The sequence below is a fragment of the Oryza sativa genome, chromosome 6 (genome assembly GCF_034140825.1).
Source record: "Oryza sativa Japonica Group chromosome 6, ASM3414082v1".
NCBI lineage: Eukaryota > Viridiplantae > Streptophyta > Magnoliopsida > Poales > Poaceae > Oryza > Oryza sativa.
This window is the reverse complement of record NC_089040.1, coordinates 18446344-18464923: the sequence shown is the minus strand read 5'-3', so window position 1 is coordinate 18464923 and position 18580 is coordinate 18446344. Positions and strand designations below refer to the sequence as shown.

The 18580-nt window shown below is 39.7% G+C and overlaps 1 protein-coding gene and 1 long non-coding RNA gene across 10 annotated transcripts; one reads left to right on the top strand and one right to left on the bottom strand.

Annotated features, from left to right (window-relative positions):
• Positions 1 to 1924: 1924 nt before the first annotated feature.
• LOC4341114 (uncharacterized) lies at positions 1925 to 4670 on the bottom strand. Of its 5 annotated transcripts, none has more exons than XR_001546868.3 (5): positions 4513 to 4670; positions 4013 to 4167; positions 2887 to 2971; positions 2714 to 2778; positions 1925 to 2235 (listed from the first exon to the last, which is right to left on the bottom strand). It is a non-coding gene; the product is annotated as an uncharacterized lncRNA (long non-coding RNA). The 5 variants fall into 5 exon arrangements; XR_010742185.1 differs by having other exon boundaries at positions 2233 to 2500; XR_010742186.1 differs by lacking the exon at positions 1925 to 2235 and adding an exon at positions 2237 to 2253.
• A 1202-nt stretch (positions 4671 to 5872) lies between these two features.
• Positions 5873 to 17706, top strand: LOC4341113 (dihydrolipoyllysine-residue acetyltransferase component 1 of pyruvate dehydrogenase complex, mitochondrial). Of its 5 annotated transcripts, none has more exons than XM_015788019.2 (20): positions 5873 to 6006; positions 8108 to 8182; positions 8279 to 8335; positions 8647 to 8683; positions 8744 to 8777; positions 9973 to 10022; positions 10118 to 10162; positions 10281 to 10354; positions 13075 to 13144; positions 13311 to 13706; positions 14575 to 14635; positions 14710 to 14754; positions 14849 to 14932; positions 15609 to 15685; positions 15764 to 15826; positions 16214 to 16284; positions 16372 to 16432; positions 16508 to 16568; positions 16654 to 16734; positions 17267 to 17706. In XM_015788019.2, exons 2-20 carry the CDS (start codon positions 8154 to 8156, stop codon positions 17323 to 17325), a joined length of 1455 nt encoding a protein of 484 aa, XP_015643505.1. In that variant the 5' UTR covers positions 5873 to 6006; positions 8108 to 8153; the 3' UTR covers positions 17326 to 17706. The 5 variants fall into 5 exon arrangements, with proteins under 5 accessions (XP_015643505.1, XP_066167970.1, XP_066167966.1 ...); XM_066311871.1 differs by lacking the exon at positions 5873 to 6006 and adding an exon at positions 9290 to 9364 and having other exon boundaries at positions 8126 to 8182; XM_066311873.1 differs by lacking the exons at positions 8108 to 8182; positions 8279 to 8335 and adding an exon at positions 9290 to 9364.
• Positions 17707 to 18580: the final 874 nt, after the last annotated feature.

The following is an 18580-nucleotide window of genomic DNA, read 5'->3' as shown; positions in this document are numbered from 1 at the left end:
TCGCGCACGGCCAACTCCTGCTCGCGCTCCATGCCGCCGCCGCTGCTACCAACGACAACGAGGAGGATGGCGGCGGTGCAGCAGCCATCATCACCGTGGCGGGCTCTCGGCGGACCTGCTAGGGCTCATGCTCCTCCACCTCTCGTCCCTCCCCGACCACGTCCGCCTCCGCGCTGTCTGCCGCTCCTTCCACGCGGGCGCCGCCAGCTATCACGCCAGCGGCTGCTCCCAGCTACAAAATTTTGTGATTTCGGGTAGGGGAAGATGGCGCCAGCGGCAATCTCGCCATTTCGAAAAATTTCTCACCTCTTTTGACCCAAAAATTTAAAATATTGCCTTCAGTGTCCTATAGCCAATTACATAATTTTTGTAGTGTCCATCAGCCGTGTCACGTTTTTGCGGTGTCTCCCAACCAATTACACGTTTTTTTGAGTATCCTGTAGCAAATTTTGCCTTTAGGTAGACAAAAGATGTTTTGTTTTGAATAAAAAAGAAACAATTTAACTAGATTATTTTTTAGAGAGAATCCATCGTGGGCCGCTGACTTTGTCCATGTTCTATAATATGCCACTGAGTTTGTTAAGTTCTACAGTATGTCATTGTATTTTGCTTAAATTCTATAATATACCGTCACCGTCCATTTAGATTCCGTTAGTACTGTACAATTTGTCCTAATGATTGAAATATCCCTAGGAAAAGAATTCCAAAATTTGGCCGAAAATTCCCAAATATCATATTATAAACCAGGCAGAGAAGTTGCCCATCTCAAACTTTGTAAGTTTTACAATCTATATGATAAAATTGTACAATGCTAACAGAAGTTAACTAGACGACGATGGTATGTTATAGAAGTTAAGCAAAATGTGATACCATGTTAGAACTTGACAAACCCAACGACATATCATAGAGCACGGACAAAATCAATGACACACAATGGATTATCTTTATTTTTTATGGTTGTTCGGTTAACTGCTTATCTACTATGATACGGCATTTTTAGAAAAAAGAAGGTTAAATCTTATACTATAAGTCCATATCTTACACATTAAATTGCATACACTTATAATATAATTTTCAAATTATAAAATGCCCTATTCTCATTTTATAGGAGAAATATGCTTATCTACTATGATACGGCATTTTTAGAAAAAAGAAGGTTAAATCTTATACTATAAGTCCATATCTTACACATTAAATTGCATACACTTATAATATAATTTTCAAATTATAAAATGCCCTATTCTCATTTTATAGGAGAAATATGGAAGAATGATTTATTATCTATTTAATTAACTTTACATTCCCGACCTCAACGGCAATCATAACAATAGTGTGCATCACGATAGAAGAGGAGAAAAAGACATGTCATATAAAGGCAAAGCGGAGGAACAATGGTGGCTCATGGAGAAAGAGCGGTGATGGCAGTACGTAGAGTGGCAGCGGTTGCTGGTGGTATGAGGAATTTATCGTCGACACAATCGTCATTTAAATATTGATAATATGTGGGTCACCAGTTATATAAATAAATAGTACTAGCTAGTTTTAAAATAGTAAAAATATTGAGATACTAGTCCAATGCCCGTGCGTTGCAACAGGTCTTAAATAACGTGAAAACGTAATAAACTTATGCATTATTGTTCTATAAATGTATTTGTGAATACAATAATAGTTACTCTAAAAAACATTCAAATGATATCAATCAACTATAACACTATGAATTGGACAATCTAAATTGCAAAACATATACAATGAATTTAAAAATTGATAATAGACTACATTTAGTGAGCGAATTATAGAAAATATGCAATTAGAATATAGTCAGATTGTATGGCAAACAGAATTTTGCAGTTTTATGGTTTGGAGCTAAAACTTGGGCTTGTGCGGGCCTGCGTTTTGAGATAAATTAAGCTAGTAATGTGTGATATCATGCATAAATCGCTCTGAACTTTAATAGTCTGAAACTTGCACATGTATTGATTCTGAAATCTGAACATGGGCGTGCAATTTTTTGTCAACCTATCTGCACAGATAGCTACCATCCACTTTGAAGGAAGATCTGACGATGATATACCATAGTGCATCTATCACTGCATATTAGTTGTATAACAGAACACAGGTGAACACACAACTGCATGGATCAACATCCTCCCGTTCACCGAGATGATCTCCAAGCTTTATCAAGTCCCATAACTGAAGATGTCCAAATCTGGCACTGCAGGTTATACTATACTATACCTGTGTATCACGTTCAAACTATGATATATCAGATTATAACATCAGATACAATTGTTTGAGGAAAGCAAAACAAAATAGCAAATCCAGGATTCAAGGGAATCCTGATACAGTAGAGCGCAATGATGCTATTTCATCTGGCTAACACCAGCATCCATGACTTTTAACCCATTAACAGAGGCAGACCAGCTCAAATTTACAGCATATCCCAGAGTCTGATTACATATTTTGGATACATAAACTCCTGCTTATATCCCATTCCTCCAAGCTGATTTTAGTGCATGTGTTTAAAACCATGAAAATAAGTATCAAGTCAAATAATAACCATGAATATAATTTTCAAACAATCACGAAAGGATCTTGAGTATAATACATCTATGTAAGTGTTGTTCTTGCTAGCTGGCCCTTTCACCATGACAGCAAAGAATCGATGGCAACATAGATTTTTTTTTTATAAAGCAACAACTAAGAGTTTTTTTACCACAAGCAGTGGAGGCAGCCATTCATTAAGTTTTAGAAGAAGCACAAGTACACGCCCTTGTTTACCTAAGTATTGGGGGGAACAATATCAAATTCATCACAAAGAAGAAAACAAAGTGCTTGCAGCACCCCCTTCACTAATAACGATCGACATAGCAATGTATGGCCATGTACCTCAGTAATAAGGTAGAAATTTTATTCAACCAGCTTCTCGTTGAAGTTCCTCACCTCCATCCTTGATCACCGAGAAATCAGATGCCTGCAAAAAGCAATAAATGGTCAGCATGGTCAACATTTCTTATCAAGGCAAAACACTATAATGAACATATAGTGGGCAGACTATTGTACTCATGTTGACCTACGCCTCCACACCATGCCGCCTCATATCAAAAAATGTTTTCATTTGTACGACAATTGCGCACTACATTTTTAGGAACATCAATAAGATATTAATATTACCTTCATTCAATTCATATCCACACAAAAAATAAAGAATCTCTGCATGTCCATTTTAACAAAATGATTAGCTGCTAGCTCATCTTGTTCTTGAAAATATTTTATCCTATTCTGTCTGAGAGAGGCAATAGAGAACTGAGGATATACAAAATGATATGAACATATTAATTTAGATTGCAGCACTAAAACACACTATATCTAGTGTTGTGGCTGTCAATAACCACCTAATATGTGCCTTATGGAATTGGAAGCAATGAACCAATGAGATCAAATCAGTGGTGGAACAAAATTAGTTTATCCTAAACAGTTATAGGAACAAAACTATATATAAATTATTACTTCTAGAAGCAACCAAGTATACTTTTTGAAACAGAGTCTTGCCATTTTGCCATAGAAAGTGTGCTTTAGTAGCCCTTCAAAAATATTTTTTTCACTTGTCCAGTATGCATACTGTCAGCTGAAAAGAGTTCATTACTAACCTTGAATAATATTGAAAGCACTATTCAGAAAAGGTTAATCTTTTAAGTGAGGATGGATTATAGTTGGACTAACCATCTTCCTTTGTCATTTTGATACAGTATAGTTTAATTGTTGTTGATCTACCGTGTCAAATATAGTGCATGCGACATCATGTAAAGAATACAGCCTTACCCTCTGAGTTGTTATTCAGGTCATTTCTCATATATTTATTCTATTAGGACTTTCAACTTTACGTGATGCATCAACATATATTAATTGTTATTATGAAGATAAAACATGGCAGCATATGCATTCAGCAGAACTTACCTAGAACTATATTATATTGGAGAGATAGATGGCATGAGGGATGAGTCTAGTCGCCAACCTAGTCACGTCCAGCCGGGATCGATTTGCAGCCGCCGGGGAGAGAGTGGAGAGGCGATACGGTGTGCGATGGTGGTGGAGGTGGTCGAAGGGGAGAGAGCGGAGCGGAGATGCAGAGGAAGGCGTCTACTTTGAAGCTGCTCAATTAATTTATCCCTAGACAATTCAGAGGAACCAAAATAATCATTTGTAAACTGAAATGAGATTAAAATGCAGATGGAAACACACAGACATATCCAAGGAGTGGATGCTATAGCAGAAAAAGACAGATTTTATAACGATGGCATCAAATGTAGACAAATATCCACATATGAAATGCATTCTCCATCAGTTCAAATTACCTCAATACTGTATAGAACTATTGATAGAGCCGCAAGAAAGCATGCATTTTTTTTCCGTAAGAGACAGATGAACTATTCAGATATATAGGGAGGATTTAGCACTATTAGACAGTGAAACCAAACAATGTCCATCAGCTTTAAGTTAGGTTGGACACCATACCAGGTGGAGGTGTAGGGGAGGGGGGAAGCGGGTGGCTCCCGTCGATCCGGCGGTGGCACAGGTGGAGCGGCTGCGCAGCCGATGGAGGAGGTCGGTTGGAGGCTCCCTATGACGGCGCAGGTGGAGCGGCTGGCGGCTCCCGTCGATCCGGCGGTGGCATAGGTTGAGCGGCAGCGCAGCCGATGGAGGAGGTCGGAGTGCGTAAAATTTCAGGTCAACGCATTCTCCCTCATCTGCCAAGCAAAAGCATAAAAACTTGATGTATAATATAAGAAGTAAAACTGAAACAAAGATAGAAAGCAATATGAACCATGAGTATGTCTAGATAACAGAGAAACCTACTCAGATTTGCTATTTAAATTTGGTTGAGATAAATGCATATTACAAATAATTAAGGGAGGCAGAGCTGAGGCAAGCTTTAGCTAACAGGTTATTTCTACTTGATTGCAACGAAAGTATCACTGCGAAGAAATGCTCAGCATCGATAGTGAGCTGTGCAGCCCAGCATCTCAGAAATCAAGGTACATTCGATTTCATCCAATGGAAAATCGCATCAGTTGTTCAGTATTTACAGTCGAACCTAAGATTTGGAAATAACAGCCTCAATCTCCTATGGGGAAAATCAGTAACTCCATTTGCTTCAAGTGACTCTATCTAGCATCGGTCTCACTGAAATCAACAAGGCAAGGCACAGATCGTTCAAGCGTAACAAAACCAAAGCTATTGCAAGAACATAGGTTGAAACTGAAAGGGAGAGAAGATGAAATCTAGGGTTTGGGTAACAAACACACACCTCGAGAACAAACGAATCGAAACTTTTCTTGTCGTTCTCAATCCTGCTCCTGTGAGGAAAAAAAAATTGAACACCCGATTAAAAGAAAGCAAGGCAGGAGGCGCCTCGCCCACTCCACCCTGCTCGGGGCGAGACAACACTAGGGCAAGGGCATCCGCGTGAGGGGAGGAGAGGAAGAGATTAGGGTTTGGGGAGGGGGTTGGCGACGCTTGAGAGAGGAATAACAGATACCTGGGTGGGGCGTCGCCGTCGGCGGAGGCGGTGGACTCCTCCATCCCCGGTGCACAGCCAACCCTCCACATCCCCGGGAGCGCGACGGCGGAGGCGGCGAAGAGGAGGTGGGCGCGTCGTCGGCGGTTGGATCGCTACCACGATCTGGCCTGGCCTTGTGGGGGAGAAGCGATTCGCGGGGGAGGAGCGCGATGGGCCGGCCGATGGGCTCCTCCCTCAACACCGTCCGATCTCCCGATCCCACGGTTAATAATAGGTCGTGTGTCTCTAGTGTTAAGTAGAGAAGGGCGGAGTAGTCGTCGAGTATATCGCGTAAAAGAAAAAAGAAATCTCCCCGTCTCCTTCTCCTTGCCTCCTCCGCTCCTTCTCGCGCCGCCGCCGCCAAGACGAGTCGCGTCGCGGCTGAACAGGGGAGGGCCGGGCGGCGATCTCCATCTGGCGAGCAGCGGAGGGGAGGGATCCTGATCCTGGTGCGTCCTCTTTCTGATTCATCTCTCTCTCTCTCCCACCCCACCCCCACCCCCACCGGGACTGGAATTTGCTTGCGTTCATCAACCCTACTAGCTTCTCTTCTAGATCTGGAAGAAGCTCTTCTCCTCCTCCTCCTTAATTTGATAGCCTTAAACCTCTCTTAATTCATAATTCAAGTAATAACAGTTTGTTTCTTCACCCAAACTTAGAACCCCCATTTGGATCCGCCCCTGTTCTCTTCTCTGTTATATATATTGCCTTCTAGAAAATATTTTTTTAGAAAATAATTCAGTGTCCGCTCAGAGACCGAGCACCCTAATAGGCAGAGGTCGAAATCTACCAACAAATGAGAGTTGGGCTGTGTTTAGTTCGTGTGCCAAAATTACTTTGAAGTATACAGACACACATTTGAAGTATTAAATGTAGACTAATAACAAAACAAATTACAGGTTCCGTATATAAACTGCGAGACGAATTTATTAAGCAGGCTCAAAAGATTCGTCTCGCAATTTACATGCAAACTGTACAATTGGTTTTTTTTCGTCCACATTTAATTCTCCATGCATGTGTCCAAACATTTGATGTAACGGAAAAGTTGGAAGTTTGAAGAAAAAATTTTGAATCTAAACACGGCCTTGGTAGGACCAAACCTACCAACAAAAGCTAGCGGCTTGTCTCACATCAAGTACTGGTCATGCCTGGTATATCTGCGAAAAGGTTGGTATGAACAATCTCCACACAAATGTTATCAGCTTGATCACCTAGTATTGTGTCGAACGGGTGTCCAATATGCTTGTAAGTTGGTTAATAAGGTATGTGAAGTTATGCTGACCGCATGAGATACACAACTAGTAACCAATTCAAGTGCTACTAAAAGTGGTCAAGGTCCTCGTTCGTACCTCGACCAGAGATTGTAGTGATCCTCCCACTTTTACGAGTGGTCGAGATACGACTACACCTGGTCCTTGTTCGACAAGAGATAGTAGTGATCCTCCTACCTTTACGAGTGGTCGAGGTATGACTACACCTGGTACTCGCTCGACCAGAGTGTTAGCGATCCTCCCACCTTTATGAGTGGCTGAGGTAAGACTACAGCTGGTCCTCATTTGACCTATAAATACAAGACCCCAAGGAGGAGAAGGAATGGGACCAATACAAGAGAATCCAAGACAATCCAACAAGCCTATATATACCCAGTACATAGCTACAAAAGCCGACAAGAGGGATCTAGAGCTATCTCCAATATCGCCAAGTTCTTATTTGAGAAAATGGACTATTACTAGCCGTCGAACATATGTCTCCAATATCGCCAATATTAGATTAGGTCGTTATCAATATTGTGTACTCGTGTGATATTGATATATAATGGCAACACTGGTTTCGATCAAACCTGTATAAAAATCCTTGTCTCCCGTTTCTTTTACCTCAACTCGCATACGCTGTTGCCTGCGAGCTCAGAGGCGAGCGAGAGGCATACTGTGCGCGACCCCGGTCGAGTGACGGGTGCTCAGATGGACTAGGGCTGAGATTACGCCCCCTTCATGCCTACAGAACAAGGGCCCACCCGACCCACGGGAGGATGGGCCAGGTTGTTCTTGTCCAAGCCCTCCCCCCTTAACAACATCTTGTGGAGCGGAGGACGGGTTGCGCTTGGGCCCTCGCTACCTGGTGGCACAACGCGGCCTGCGTTGAGGGGCCCAGATCGGCACAAGTCCCAGCCCTACCTGGCCACATGTTCTTCTCAAGGGTCAAGACTGACAACAGACAGATCACACTGAGATTTCCAAATCCGGTGCCGCTGTACCCCGTCTCCGCTAGCGCCACAGGGTGAGCATCCAAGTTTTTCCCCCTTCCAGTTCCACCGAGGCACACAACTCGAATTCTCCCTCTTCCTCTCCTCTTCGGCTCTTCCCTCCGAAGTGGTTAGCCCCGAAGAGATCCAGCCAAGTGGCTTCCTTTGGCTAGCTAGGAAGTAAGCCTAGACCTGGCTCGCTTAGATTATATCCCAACTCCTGCTTTGCCGCATTCTTCCATGCTAGGGCGATCTCCGATTGGGGAGGTACTAACCTCTTTTTTCCTGCCATTTTTGTCTCCTGTCAGGATTTTGGGCAAAGGTGGGGGTGAATTTGCACGAGGGTTTTGGTTGATGGCGAACATTCGGGCTCTTCTCATCGGGTAAGATGTGGATGCTATTCTACCGATTTATGGTAGGATAGTGTTTATGTTAGGCGATCCACTGCTTGATGATTTGCGCGTGTTGACATCCCGCAGGTTGGTACGTGCCAGGGGTTCCTTGGTGGACATTGGGCGATGCGTTTCTTCTTCAAGGTATAACGTTGGACGATTAGTCGCAAGATTGTTTTGTTTGATTGTTCTCCTGGATCCGTGTAGAATTATTCAATTGTTGCTGGTCTTCGTGTGAACACCAAATTCGATGCTAGGGTTAGCTGTCAATCCTGTGTCTAATATGTTCCAATTCATTTTGGTCTTTGAATTACATTATTGAATATTGTTGAATTGGGATGCCAAGTTTGGGGCATGTGCTTGGTAAAATATATTGTGAAAGTTGCAACTGCTTTATTATGTCGTTACATGTAGCTTTGCATTGCACATTTTTTGACAGAATGTTTATCTTCCAGGCCTTCATATCTAGCGTCACTGGGCAGACATTACAAGGTTAGCCAAAAGATTTATCCCCTTCTTATCCACAGTGTAACTTATATGCCATCTTTTCAGGTTCCCATGGAAATTCGTTGGTTATCCTCAACAGGTACATCATGTTATCCCATCCTTCCAATATATGGCATATTGTAGTATGCATATTGCTTCTTTGGTGTGGATGTGTTGAAATAGTACATCCCTTGGATAGGTCGTTGTATTCACAGGCGACTATAGATTATACAAGACAGAATATTTAATGGCTTATGGAACTCTGTGCTCTCGTCATAGTGCAATTGTTGGAACTTGGAACTTATCTCCTCATGGCTTGCATCAATTGAATATGTGAAATATATATATTTTATCATAAATAACATGGACATGCGAAGTTTTACTTGTTTATTTGCTTCTTGTTTGTTCCACAACATTATCAAGAGAAATCTCACTTGCCGCAAAGAGAAGTTGGTATGCTAAGCAAGACATCCATTTGTACATTATGATACGATTATTCTAAGTAGCGTAGGTTAGTTGATAAAGTACATCCATTTGTAGAGTTAAGTACGCAATCCGTAAGCCATTAATGTATCATTCTATTTCCTTTGCACATTTGTGTGGTGTCTTTAGTGTTCTGGAAGCAAACAACACGGAAGCAGCGTTAGTTTTAAACTAATCGACTTCCCTGCGCACCTGCATGGCTAGGTATATACATGTTCTTTTGTATTTGAAAATAGAGTATGTATTTCATATACAGCTATTGGGCCTGCTCGGCTGCTGTGGCAGCAGCTTATTGGGCTGCAGCAGCAGGCCATGGGCACTGTTTCTGCATGTAGCAGCTGGATACGTCCCACAGCACGTGAGCAGGGCCCTTGTACCTAATGCTGTAAATACAAATAGTCTTTTTATTGGAGAAAAAAATAAAGGATTTGGATCCCTAAGGATTAATTCCTATGAGTGTCATTCGGTTTGTAGGAATGCTGTACAGGAAAATCAAAGAAATTTTCCTTTCCTTAGGAATTTTTCCATCTACTCAAACCTCTTGGAAAAAATCCTATGGATTGATGTGTACATGCATTCCTATTCCTCCACTTTTCCTATTCCCATGGGTTGAAATGCCTCCAAACCGAATAAGCCCTGAAGATGCTAGTATAGTTTGGACAGATCACAATTAACAGTGCATACCTTTTTCCTTATATCATATTATTATGTTGGTTTCTAGACCTTGAGAGTGAAATTTGAAGCCTTTTTCTACTGTTATAATATGTAATACAAAGATATCCTTTAAATATATCCTTAACTCTCTCCAACAGGGTTTCCTCCTCATCTGGTGGTTGGGATGCCTGCATTATCCCCTACTATGGTAAAAACATAAGCATCGGCATATTAATATTTACTGATGGCTCATTGTGTTCCCCCTGTCTACATCATTGGCAATCTAATATATTTTTTCATTAGAATCAAGGTAACATTGCAAAATGGAGAAAACAAGAAGGTGAAAAGGTTAGGATTTTGCTCTGGGATATTTCATAATAGAATTGAAACATCTTGTTTCCAATTCAGAGTTCTTTATTTCTTTTTTATATATTAGTTTCGATCAAAAGTTATCTGTTGTTTGCAGATAGAAGTTGGTGATGTGATCTGTGAGATAGAAACTGACAAAGCTACGCTTGAGTTTGAGAGCCTTGAAGAGGGGTAATGTCCTTTGTTTGAGCTTTGTCTTTGGCTTGAAGCAAGATTTCCATGTTATTTCCTTAAAATCAGTGCTCCCTCCGTCATAAAATATAGCAACTTATAGCATTCAAAATTTGTCCCAGAAAAAGGGACTGAACTCGTTTAATCGTAGATCTGAGATTATCTGTATCATCTTCTTTGTAAAAACTAGTTAATTAGGTATTATCATCTTCTATAAACTAGTTATCTATGGCAGAGATTATCTATATCATCTTCTTTGTAAAAACTAGTTAAAGTCAGTGCTCCCTCCATCATAAAATATAGCAACTTATAGCATTCTTTGTCCCAGAAAAAGGGACTGAACTATAGCAGAGATTATCTATATCATCTTCTTTGTAAAAACTAGTTAAAATCAGTGCTCCCTCCGTCATAAAATATAGCAACTTATAGCATTCAAAATTTGTCCCAGAAAAAGGGACTGAACTCGTTATTATTCTAGTAGCTTAAGCACTGAAATGACTGCGTCTTCAATGGCTCCAGTCCAAATATTGTGCTGGTGCTATAAACAGTGGCAAATGAGAGTAGCCTTTGGTGTTTAGCTGGAGACCATGTGCTCCTCCTACGGTTTCTTACCCTGGACGCATAGGGGCTGTTTAGTTGCCACCCTGATGCAAATATGCCTGGCCAGAGCCAAGCCTGAGAAAACAAACTTGTTTGGTTGGTGCCTAAACTCCTTCATACCCAGCCTGGCCTGAGCTCTCCGGCAGATTCATTAGCCTGACTGAGGCGATGAAATTTGGTGGCCTGAGCTCCATGCAGCGGCAGGCTGAGCAGAGTGCTTCCATGAGTACTACTGTAGTTGACTAATCTCATGCTGCAGCTGGTTGCTTTCTTTTATATGTATCATGCACCTAGAACAATAGCTTTTTATTGGGAAGTGTACTGGACTGGTTAAAATACTACAGAAAAAAATAATACCTAATTAATACTTACATTTTCCATGTACATATATGGATCTACGATTAAACATAGTTTTTACAAAGAAGATGATATAGATAATCTGTTTTTACAACCAAACATATTTTTCTCAAGCATATGCCTCATGCATGAATCATCCAAACCTACGCAACACTCAGCCACCTATTTTTTTTGGGATAATGCTCAGGTTGCCAACTTAACAGGCCCTTAGTTTGTTTCTGGGTGATCTGGTCAATTAACACTGTGGTGCGTTTTCTAGTTTTGAGGGTGTGTTTTTTAGGGGCCCCTTCTTGATCCCCCTCCGCCCTTTTGTATTTTTCTTTCTTATAATGAACTGCGGTTCTCCTGTGTTTTGTAGGAAAAAAAATAACTTCTCTGCTTACTCCCTCATCTCAACCAATAACAATTATCCCCCATTTAATTTCACCCCTCCTTAATCTCTGTGAAACTCTGGAAGTACTTATATTTTGGAATGGATACAGTAGTATTTATCCAGTATGTAACAAACTAAATGTTGTTTTTCCTAGCTTGTACATATACGTTGCTAAGCATGAGTCTAGTGTTTTTTGTAGCTACAGATAAGTGCTTATCATTAGAATTCCCATTTGGTGATAGAACATGTTATGATTCTCCCAGAATAGCATTGAGATATTACATATTTTTCTAATTTCCACTTTATATGTACGTCTTATAACCCTTCTGCCTATTTTTTTCTCGAAAAAAATCTTTTGCCTGTTTCTTTATGCCATTTGGATTGTGGGTTAGAGGTTGGGAAATGATGGTTCTAATGGATCTGCACCCATGTTTAATTGGAGGAATGGGATATGCTGAGGCTCTGGGAAACGGATATGGAGACCTAATGTTAGTGAAACGGTGATCTGACAAAAGTGCTCATTGTTTCGTCCAATATACCGTTGCGGAGCCATTATCCTATCCAACAGCTACTGCGTAATCAAATTCCATTCCCAGCGTGCCATTTGAAAGAACATAATGTGTGATTTACTGGTTAACTAATCCAAACATGTTGCTGTTCATCCATACAAGTTTAGCCAATCTATTTTTCTATGTTGAAGCGAATTTGAGAAGATATATTCCTTTATTTCCCTCTTTTGTCATATGACATGGAAATGGGCAGAATGTTCACAGTGCAATTTTGTTTAATCTATTCCATTACAGCATGAGAATAACATGACAGATGACAGATCACAGTTATGTGTAACTACCTGCATACCATGGTTGGCTAACATGCTTTACATTTTACAAAATGAAACATTGATGTTCTTCTCCTAGCCTCCTAGATGTATTGTGGATTTAGCTTTGTTATGAGCTTTTCACACTTGCCTTTTTTTTTTCTTTTGTGACACTATCTTTTCTTATGGTGAATATTTGTTTAACCTGTGTTGGAGGATATGCATCTTAATTCCTAGGGCATCGGAAATAGACTAGAGACCCATGGAATGTACACAAGGAATACGCTAGGGAATATGCCATGGAATATACACGTAATGTAAATAACTACCCTTGTTAGGGCCATGCAAGCGAGGAGCAGAATGAGGATTTTCCCTTCCCCCAATCTCTCTCTCTATCCATGGATGAACCCTGGGGGCAACACACTCTTTACACAAAAGCCGTTTTCACTCCTCGATCTCTTCCCTCACTTGGTTTCCTAAGACTAATGGTACCCGTACCCCGTTTGTTGTTTATGCAAAAATAATCTGTGCGTACCCTTTAAATTTCTGAGTGACTATTTGTCAATGTTACAGGTATCTGGCCAAGATCTTAGCACCTGAAGGTTCAAAAGATGTTCAGGTTGGACAGCCCATTGCTGTCACGGTATAGCTTCATTTCATTGAACCGTTCATTTCTATGTCTGAATCAACTGCTTATTTACACCATTGGCTTGTGTGCATTTTCTTTTTTAATTTGGCCATGAACTGTTTACTCATGCCATGTTCTTGCAAGCATAATGTCATACTAACTATCCACAATCCATTGGAAGGTTGAAGATCTTGAGGATATTAAAAATATACCTGCTGATGCTTCCTTTGGAGGTGAACAGAAAGAGCAGTCAATTGCAAGTGAAGCACAAAAGGTTGAAACGGATGCTGCAAAAGAGAGCTCGATAATAACCCGTATAAGCCCGGCAGCAAAATTGCTTATCAAGGAGCATCGTCTAGATCAGTCTGTACTGAATGCATCGGGTCCCCGTGGCACTCTTCTGAAAGGGGACGTTCTTGCTGCATTGAAGTTGGGTGCCTCCTCAAGTTCAACCAAGCAAAAGAATGCTCCAGCTGCACCATCATCTCAGCCAACTCATGATTTCCAAGCTCAATCAGTCACCATTCCACAACAAAATGATGCATACGAAGATATCCCCAACAGTCAGATACGCAAGGTATTCTTTGTTTCATTATTTTTATGATAACAGACATCATGAAATATCTAGTCACACTTTATGATATCTTGTGCATGTGAAGAAAAGCTAAAAGACTAAAAGCATGATCCAAGGCTGATCTAATGGAAATTAATTTCAGTTCATTAAGTCTAAAACGTCAAGAACAAATTTTCATACTACTAGGTTATTAATATATAATAGCATAGTTTGTCACATTTTGAGTTGTTAAAATGTTGAAATGGCCGTTAGGTCATTGACAGGCTTGCAATCACCTTCGTGAGGACATGGTTTTGCCCTTGCCCATGCCAAACTCTGCTTATCCCCCATCTACCTATAGAGATGTCTGTAGAGTGGTGTAAAGTTTTTTTTGAACAACTATGCATAACTGGTACAGCCACTGGTCACAAAAGCATGCCGTTTTAGATGTCGGCATTGTCTGAAAATGCAGCTTTGACCACTAATTTCTCTTGCCACATATTTGTAAAAGTTAAAAGGAAATAATAATATTTGGAAATTATGTTTTGAGACAATCTACATGTGATCGCCATATACATATATGCAATATAAATATCTAAGAACAAATTGATGTTTAAACTTTGAAAGTTTGATTGGAAGCATATCCCCAAAGACATTATTTTGACTATGGGAGTAATAACTAGAGATTGGCTTTGGCTTTGTGCTTTCAGGCGTCAATTTTATAGCCTTTTATCATTAATTCATTTTCTTTTCTTTTTCTCATAGTTGCCTTGTTGAGCCTTTAAGAAAATGAACTTGCTTAAGTTTGTGTTTATAGCATTACAATGCATAGTGAATGATGCATCTTCTATTCTTGTTCTCAGTGTCCAACAGGTTCTTTTTTATATTGTAGGTGATTGCAAAAAGGTTGCTTGAATCAAAGCAGACCACTCCACATTTATATTTATCACAAGGTGTGTATTCATCTAATGCACATTTTGCAATACCTTGGTTGTGCTGGCATAATTATACGTTACATTGTTGTCAGATGTTATACTGGATCCCTTGCTCGCTTTCAGGAATGAACTGAAAGGTGTGCTATTTATCTTCTTTAATTTGATATATGAAGATTGGTTAGCTAACCTGAAAAGGTTTTTTTTTCTTTCTCATGCTTTCTAATATTTCAGAGCAACATGGGGTTAAAGTTTCAGTAAATGACATTGTCATAAAGGCTGTTGCACTTGCCTTACGGAATGTACCAGAAGCAAATGGTAATTCTTATCTGAATTCATGCAAATGTGAAACTTGGTGGTTGTGTTACTATATCTTTGATTGTAATAGCAAGCATATCAGGTGCAAATCCTTGTTACCCTTCTTGCTGTACATTTAATGTCCACACTGATCTTGAACAAGTAATGACAGTTTTCAATCTGTTTGATCTTGGAGGGCTCATGCACCATCATCCGTAGTTATACTTCCAGCATTATTGTTTTTACATATGCTAGTGTCGATAATGTCACAAGATCCACAAGATCAAAGTCAGTGAACATGAATCATTCTCAAGTTGTTAGATGGCATGCGATGGAGATTTGCATGTTGGCACCGAGAAGGCGCACATGATACATCACCGTTGGAATACTATGAGCTATACTACTGGCAGTTCACAAATAACATGGTGGTACTGGTGGATATAGGCTAATTTTGTAACAGATTGGCAAAGGGTAGAAATACTATCACCTGACTACAATCATCTCAACCACTATTGATTTGCACCGCCCGACCAAACGGATGAATCCAACGATGTCATTGCATTGGAATGTTAGAAACTTAGAATTTTTGCTGCAAATGGACTAACTGAATATTCAATTTACACATAGTGGTTTAAGTCAACTTCTTTGTTTGGTCTAATGGATAGCTCATCATTATTCTTTTCTCATGAATTTCCAGCATACTGGAACAATGACAAGGAACAAGCCCAGAAGTGTGTTTCAGTTGATATATCTATCGCAGTTGCTACAGAGAAGGTATTGAAATTGAAAAGTACTGTTTATAATTTTTATTAGCCTATCCATGCACATTAACAATGACCTTTGCAACTTTAGGGCCTGATGACTCCTATTATAAGAAATGCAGATCAAAAGACTATATCAGCAATATCCTCAGAGGTATGAGAGAATGTTTAAAAGGTTCAACCTTACTGTCATAGTTTCAGAAGTTCTTTAGCATGAAATGTCACAGGCACATGTAACGCTTGTAATCAACTATCTTAAGACATGGTCTTGGAATGATTTAGAAATGTAAAATCTGTGGTCAACAGTTTTCATAGATACCTGACTGCTGGGACTTTCTTTGGAAAGTTGAGAACCATTTCTGGAAAGACCTGGGTTTTGTCTAGTGGAAGACAAAAGTCTTTGTATATGAAAGGCAGGACTATAAGTAGATAGTTGCATCTCGCTATCAGTTATCATATATTCCTGATTTTCGACCTTTAAAGTAGTCTTCATGTTTATGGTTATGAGATATAATCAGTTTTCCTTTCCCTATCACTGTAGGTTAAGCAGTTGGCTGAAAAGGCACGTGCTGGGAAGCTTGCTCCTAATGAATTTCAGGGAGGGACTTTCAGGCATGTGATATTTTACCCTTTTGTCATTGCTTTTGGGAAATCCTGTACTGCTGTTGATATTTGAATGTTTTGACATTGCTTCTGCAGCATCTCAAATTTGGGAATGTACCCAGTCGACCACTTCTGTGCAATCATCAATCCTCCTCAGGTTCCTACCTCCTATCCTTCGATGAAATGGGATCCTTGAATCTGTGCTGATAATTGTTACCGTCATTTTTCTCAGTCTGGAATTCTTGCTGTTGGGCGTGGTAATAAGATTATCGAGCCTGTGGTGGACAGTGATGGTACATTTCCTTGACCATGTGTAATTCCTTCTAAAAAACAAATGCTTTTGTATTTTAACTCATATTGATATGTCCACTTGTTCAGGAACCGAGAAGGCTACAGTGGTTACAAAAATGAGCTTGACATTGTCCGCTGACCATCGTGTATTTGATGGTCAAGTAGGAGGTACTGATATCCTTAGACCTGTAGTTTAAATGTTCAATTAGCCATCATTGTTTTCTCCTTTTATTTGTTTTAAACATAAGAGTAAATTTCACAAAACTACAGGTTTTGTTGTCCAAGTTGCAAAAAACCACACATACTTTGACACTTGGCGCTCAAGTACATATATTTTGGTAGTGTAGTTTCACAAAACCACAATATCAATGAATGGATTAACTCGTGATATGACGTGGCTGTTCCACTTAGGACAAGGACGTGGCATCCTATTACCAACCATCGCACGAAATTAATAGGATGCCTCGTCCTCATCCTAGGTAGAACAACCACGTCATCTCACAGGTGAATTCATTCATTGATAGTGTGGTTCTGTAATTACACTACCAAAATATATGTACTTGAATGCGAAGTGTCAAAATGTGTGTGGTTTTCTGCAACTTAGACTATAAAACATGTAGTTTTGTGAAATTTACTCTAAACATAATCACTGATTCCATCTCTTAATTCGTCTTTCCTTTTTGTTTTTCATGGGAAGCAGGCAAGTTTTTCACAGAGTTGTCACAGAATTTTGGTGACATTAGGAGACTGCTATTGTAAATGAAAGTTAGTACTAATCGTGCTTTCAAATATTCTGTTGGAAAAAGGTTGGCCAAGAAAAATCTTTCCCATGCAGCTCGGAGCTTGGTTGCTTCACCTCCAGCACGTACAAAAGTAACCAATTATTTTTTATTTTTTTAATAAGGTTAAATCTGCATTTCCAAGTTTTTTTTCTTAATTAATAATACTGGGATTAATGCCCCAAGAATTTTGCAGATACAGTGCCATTTCGTCTTTATGTGGCTGTGCAACATTTAATCCTTTATTAGATCCCGTTGTTTCATGAGTATTTCTAGCTGACGGAGCTCGCTCAACATTTTTTTTCAATGATTTCTGATACACATTGCAGCAATAAGAAAATGCTATATTTTTGAAGCATCATCATCACATTCTTTTCAGTATAGCTCCAGTCTTATAATTCTTGCGTTCTTTAGCTCTTTTATCGATTACCGAGCGATGGTTGGATTTGTACAATCATTATTTGGAAGTTTTACGCGTGCCAAATGCATCACGGTATTTCACGGGGTAATGAGAATAATATATGTTCCCATTTTGTCTTTTAGTTGGTTATTTTATTACTTTATCCGTTTCACAATGTAAGACTTTCTAGCATTGCACATATTTATTTAGATGTTAATGAATCTAGATATATATATGTGTGTTTGGATTCATTAACATCTATATGTATGTGTGCAATATTAGAAAGTTTTACATTGTGAAACGAAGGGAGTAGCAATTTCCAAGTGGTGGCGGAGCTCGGGCGATCACGCTTGGGAGGTTGCTCGGCCTGACAGTTAAATCTGGCATAAACGAATAGTATGCACCATTTATTCATCAATTAGAAGTTGATCTACATGATCTCTAGCAGATTTATAACTAAGGCTATGTTTGGATAATGGCTTAGTTTGGATAATGGGATGGGGAATCTTATCCCACCTTTTAGAAGGATAACTTTTAATCCTAGCCGTTCATTCTTTATATCTCGTTTCATCTCAACCCTTCACTCATATCACTATTTCAATCCCATCCCTCCTAACCTATTATCCAAATAGCGCCTAAGAGTTCATATCTATCGTCTATCTCAAAAGGTTGAGCTATCCGTGTTACTGTGGCTCAAAGCCCATGCATCCACATATCTATCGTCTATCTCAAGAGGTTGAGCTATCCGTGTCACTGTGGCTCAAAGCCCATGCATCTAGAAAAAAAATTAAAAATTTACTTTTTTTTCTTTCAATTTACAGAAATATACTTGCAT

Coding starts and splice junctions, on each gene's coding strand:
- LOC4341113 (XM_066311869.1), top strand. CDS start 8,154: ATGGCGAACATTCGGGCTCTTCTCATCGG. Junction 10,163..10,280: donor GAAAACAAGAAGGTGAAAAG/GTTAGGATTTTG, acceptor TGTTGTTTGCAG/ATAGAAGTTGGTGATGTGAT. Junction 16,285..16,371: donor TTTCAGGGAGGGACTTTCAG/GCATGTGATATT, acceptor TTGCTTCTGCAG/CATCTCAAATTTGGGAATGT.